This window comes from Macrobrachium rosenbergii, chromosome 18 (genome assembly GCF_040412425.1).
Source record: "Macrobrachium rosenbergii isolate ZJJX-2024 chromosome 18, ASM4041242v1, whole genome shotgun sequence".
In the NCBI taxonomy this organism is placed as follows: domain Eukaryota; kingdom Metazoa; phylum Arthropoda; class Malacostraca; order Decapoda; family Palaemonidae; genus Macrobrachium; species Macrobrachium rosenbergii.
The window spans coordinates 18,260,734-18,266,733 of NC_089758.1; the positions used below are offsets into that span (position 1 = coordinate 18,260,734).

The 6,000-nt window shown below is 32.3% G+C and overlaps 1 protein-coding gene across 6 annotated transcripts in view; it reads right to left on the reverse strand.

Annotated features, from left to right (window-relative positions):
* Window positions 1-6,000, reverse strand: part of LOC136848167 (DE-cadherin-like) — a 420,074-nt gene that overhangs the window by 70,094 nt on the left and 343,980 nt on the right. For 4 of the 6 annotated variants that reach the window (XM_067120454.1, XM_067120453.1, XM_067120451.1 and 1 more), the window contains exons 7-10: window positions 4,716-4,854; window positions 3,719-3,736; window positions 2,656-2,679; window positions 449-543 (exon numbers count right to left, since the gene is read on the reverse strand). In XM_067120454.1, the coding sequence (XP_066976555.1) occupies window positions 449-543; window positions 2,656-2,679; window positions 3,719-3,736; window positions 4,716-4,854 (276 nt within the window). The remainder of the gene's footprint in view (window positions 1-448; window positions 544-2,655; window positions 2,680-3,718; window positions 3,737-4,715; window positions 4,855-6,000) is intronic. The other 2 variants (XM_067120452.1, XM_067120450.1) reach the window with 1 other exon arrangement.

The window sequence follows — 6,000 nt, forward strand, 5'->3', positions numbered from 1 at the left end:
ATAAGAAAAAATTTGTTGCCGTGGTAGGCTTCGAACCCACATTATAAAACGTAGGATTCGACACTAATTTACAGAGTTATAAAAATATGTTTACTAGAAGGTAACACGAACTTAGTTGCCATACTCATAACAACGTCGCAAAAACATTTTTTGCTGCTTTATTTTTAAAAATGAAAATCGAATTTCATAAAATGTAATGTTATTGAGAGGCAATACGGCAAGAAATTCATTCGAGAACTGCTTCTGAATACAGTAATATATATATGTATATATATATATAACAGTAATAGATATGTATATAATATATATATATATATATATATATATATATATATATATATATATATATATATATATATATATATATATATATATAATTTTTTTTTTTTTTTTTTTTTTTTTTTTTTAAATGGGACAACGTTACTCCCCTCTAAAGCTTCATACTCACCACGATTACAGATTTCCCAGGGCGTTCTTCCTCAGCCACCTGGACTCCATCGTAATGAGCGCAGTCGGGGAAGTTTGGCGTGTGCGTATTTTCGTCTGTAATGAGATAAATGGAGGGTAATAACAAAGGGCAGGTTGCATGTGTATCTTTAATCACATCAAGTATTTTCCTGCTTACATTTTTAGGACCGGCAAATTTTCCCATTTTTATATTATCTTATGACCTGCATGACAGACAAATATTTACAAAGTAAATGAATGGACAAGGACTCATTAGCATTCAGTTTATGTTACATATATCTACACTAAATAAGTAAATGGTGAATTATCAAAATGTTAGTGTTATTGGATATCCATAATTTTTTTCCAGCTTATTTAGCAAACGATGAAAATATGAAAAAAGCAAGAATGATTATTGAATCCGCCTATCCAAAATTATTGATCGCTAATTGCACTATTATAATAAGGTTTCTTATGCATATTCACAAACATGCACACTGTATTTAGATGCTATATACACAGATACAATATATCCATACATGAATATAGAGTGACTATGATAAATGTGTATACAAACGAATCACTAAACATGAAAAGAAAATCCTACAATAAAAAACAATATACTTAAAAATTTAGATTTCTTCTCAAGAGTTTTTTCACACACACACACACACACACACACACACACACACACACATATATATATATATATATATATATATATATATATATATATATATATATATATATGCTTGTGTGTGTATGTGTGTATTCACACGTGTTATAGTGTATATTCTATTCAAGTAAACATCATGCATTACTACCTGTGCTAGAGAGACTCCTAGTCACGTTGAATTTGTTCCAAATTGCATGTAACAGTTCATGAAATATTACTATTATGCCTTATTAAATTTATGAAACAACCCAGGTTCTACAGAAAAATAATCACAATACCTCGAATTGAAGAAGTATCAAAAAATGAAAATTAAGTGTTCGTTCACTAATACCCTCCTCCGAATAAACTTACAAAATATAAAACTCGCGACTAAAGTATAGGTATTTCACTACAAGTTCAGGGAAAGTGCAATGACGATTACTAAACACTACTATGCTTGTGCCACAAGAGACTAAGAATCGTGCAAGTATCAAAAACTACGGAAAGTAAAAAGCTTCTACTTTGGCAAGCATTCTAGGTGATCTCTTATTCTTACTACATACGCTGTGTGGATAATTGTGTGACATTTCGTTACAAAATGGAAAAAGAAAAGAAATCTTAGATATTCATTCGTTCGTTGAAACCTGAATGTCTCACCGGGGACTTGTCCCAAAGGATGTTGTAGGTCTGGCTTCTTGCGCCCTAGGGGGCATGTATATAATTTGCTGTTAACTATACGTTTCATAAGTCTCTCCACAATTTACTGGGCATGTCTTTACTAAAACTATAACTGGGTTCACTTCCCAATCAGGCACAATGCGACATTAGCCTATGCCCTTGACACGCCCGTGTTCGTGAAGTCTTTTCGCTAATTACAGCTCTCCCATTCACCACACATAATCAAACCACCTCAAAACACCTTGAGTTATCTCTTAACCTATGATGACATTTTCATCAAATCACTGCTTGAGCAATTCTTATCCTTTAAAGCCCCCTTACTTCACATACCCTAAGCAGAAGTTTCCACACACAAGACACTTCCTTTTAATAAAGCTGACACGGCTCAGCAATTATTTCAAACATACGAAACTGCTTCTGTTAAAATTCTTTGATTTCACAACTTTAGCATCTTCTCTTCTTCCCTCAGTCTACAAGCATTCACAAAATTAATATCTTGGACACATCTCTGGGTCTACACTTCCATTCACCCACTACTGATATATGAACCAGGGTTTTCCATCCACACACACTCACAAGTATAATAAAAAGAAACCATTTTAATGACACGTTATGAATAAACTAAAATATAAACGCAAGTGTTAGTAAAGCATGCTGATTAAAAGGTCAAGAGGCATTCGGTAATCTTGGATCATAACAACTGAATTCATGATGAAAATTAGAGAAAACATTCATCATCATGCCAATTAAAAACATATCAACACATTTAACAAAGCACAACACAGAATATTGGATACATCTAATGTTAATATTGATGGATACGATGTTCCATGCACAAATCGGCATATCTTTGATTAAAGTTTTTGATTGCTTACCACTTTCTGCCCAGACCAGACGGGCTGTGGTGTTAGAGGGGGGGCCCAGAGTGCAAAAGCCATCATTATTATCTTTTGTTTTTTCAAGCTTTTAACTTCATTCAGTCAGAGGAACAACACATCTTGCAAAAAAGAGATTTTGTATTCTTTTTTAAATATTTTTGAAAAGATTCTCTGCAATTGTTTTCTGTAAAATCGACTTCGGTTAATTCCACGAGGTTAAATACAAAAATATTGAAACATGAGTTCCACATCTACCTAGAGCTCTAAACGTTTTTCCAACATATGACTCGAGGTTTCACACAACTCCCGTGGAGATTCATACCAAGAATACCCACCGAAAACTCTCTCTCTCTCTCACCAAATTCTTTATCTAATACAATTGTTTTTGTATCTGGATTCAATATCAGAAAAGAATAACGAATGAATTACTCTTTCTGAAATGATAGTTGCACTAACTTTGTTGAACTGATGCCAAAGGAATTATCTTACCTTTACAAAAACTCTAGTTTTTAAAGAGTAGCTTGAACCTGACTAATAGTCTGGCTAACACATACATTTATCTTCTTACCACAGAGCAGTCTTTCTGTTACCAAGCTTTAATTGTTCGTTTACCATGAGATTAACCTAATAGGAGTGAATTACCTCTTTCTTGTAAATTATGTTCGACTGGAATGGCCAATAAACTCATTAAAAAAAATCACCTCTTTCAACATGCAAATTTTACTTTACGTAGATTAGTCTTCTCACTATTTCCACCTCAGAAAAATGTTCGTATCATAACTTTAAATATTTAAGTGAAAATATTATAATGTAGATAAAATTCACACATTCTACGACAATGTATTCTGTATTCACACTGTGATTCTTACATACCTACTAGAATGCGCTAGTTTACAACTTTAATTTTTGAAGTACAAAATCTCTTTTTGTATGATCTGTCATTTCTCTACTTGATTTAGAGTTTAAGTTTTCATCATATATTTCCATCAAAAGAGTCATGAGTATCATATTTCAGGATATATGCATGTATTCATTTCAAAATTAGCTACTAGTAGCTTACCAAACATAGGTCTGCTAGCTGATGGGGGGAAAATAGAAACTTTAATATTTTTCAAACAAATGTTATGGAGTTATTTGGTTTATAAGTCAAGCAGTATTTCCCTGAAAAGTAAACATTCCCATTTATATCACAGGAGTTATATATAACAGACAGACTAAGAATTTGGTGTACAGTTACAAGAGTAGAAATGAAGCATGAGAGAAAAAATGAGTGTCCTCGATATCTACAACTGAAAAAGATACAATACAAATTTTGATAAAAAAAAAAACAACAAATACAATAAACTTTGCAATACTTAAAAGTCTACCCTCCTCATGGTACTTGCTTTCAACAACTTACAAAAAACTCAAATAAATAAGAAAAAAGAATATATGTATACTCAAATCAACAAAATAAAATCAAAAGAATATATGTATACTCAAATCAGCAAAATAAAATAAGCCCTCAAATTAGCATATACCAAAATTACAAGAAGAGAAAGCTTTCTCGCTTTCTGAAGCGAAGAACCAATGCATTTGCAAAATGCACAAGAAAATAGAAATATTTACAGTAGTGATCTGTATATGCGATTTTTCGATTACAAAAACGTCTGATCAGTATTTGAGAATCAGATGTTATGGATATGTGTCTAAACCACGTATATAAAACATTTTACGTTTGTTTTCACTTGCCTTGTGCGTGTTTATTATATGTTTAAACATACTGATGAATGTACATACACATACTGTACATATGCTTGCTGCATAAACATGAATACGATAACTCATATATATATATATATATATATATATATATATATATATATATATATATATATATATATATATATATATATATTACAAGGCAACTGAAACAACAAAAATAGCAAAAGATAGCCCCTATCTCTGACTGATCCACATCGCCATTAGTACGACTTTTTTTTTTTACATCTAATTCAAAGAGCCACAAAAGAGAGGTAAAGAGAACTAAACAGAGCTAATTTCATTGTATTACTTACCCATGATGTTTACTCTGACTGGAACGTACGTCTTGTGGCCGCTGGCGTCAACAGCCAAGGCCCGGAAGTCGAAGGCCCATATATTGTTGAACGTATTGTTGGCCAGTGAGATGATGCCCGTGCTTCTGTCAACTACGAACTATAAAAAGGAATAATTTGAAAGAGAGATTACTAAAAATCGTCACATAGTTCATAATGGTCAAAGAAAAAGTAAACTACTTGAACTGGAAATGCAAACTACGTATGATATATAGGTCAAGGATATACAGCATTTTCTAAAACTGATACACAGTTCACACGAAGAAGAGAACAAAGTCAAATAGGACGAATTGCTAATGAAAAGTGTTGATTGATCAGACGAACAGGAAACTACATTGACGAAAAAAAATGAAAACTATGAATATTACGTGGTCAGCTGCTAACCACAGACGGGCTACAGGCGGAAGGGGGATTATTTAAATATGATTTTGTTTTTCAGAAGAAAAGGAGGGAGAGAGAATGAAAGGGACGCCCTGTTGTCACTAAAACCAAAACAAAAACTATCTGCTAACTAAAAATGAGTCATCCTCGCTTTACTTAAATAGAGAGGCTATTATTATTATTATTATTATTATTATTATTATTATTATTATTATTATTATTATTATTATTATTATTATTCAAGCTGCAACCCTCGTTGGAAAAGCAGAATGCTACAAGTCATAGGCCACAATAAGGACGGCAGCCGAGTAAGGAAAACGACTTAGAGAGTTAATGAATAAACTATGTGAGAAAAGTAACAAAGAAAAGGAATTAATTAAAAAAATATATAAAATAGGTATCCGAACTAAAATGAGTCGCACCAGTATTACTTAGCCCCGAAGAAATATGTTGACTAAAATAAGTTCTCAAAATGTTATTCGACAAAGGCTGGGAAACTACAATAGAGTCATATTAACAGGACTTTAATCGATAAAATGGTCATGACAATTGAAATTAACGTCCTAACAATGTTACTTGAGTAAAAATAACTAAAACTGGTTCTTATTGACATCAGGTACAGATATATCAACAAAACCTAAGTCCAGCATTCTACCTGGATGAATTATAGGTGTGTCAACTCAAAAATGCAGAGGCCAGGTCAAAGGGAGGGTGCTAAGTAAATGTTTATGTATACTTGTTCGGAAGAATACATTATGCACAATGCAGATGAAGTAGCCTTATTGTTATCTCAATGTCACCTACAAACTATTGAACGAAAGTGGGGCAAAATTGATGTTGCTAAGAATTTATCATTACACATTAT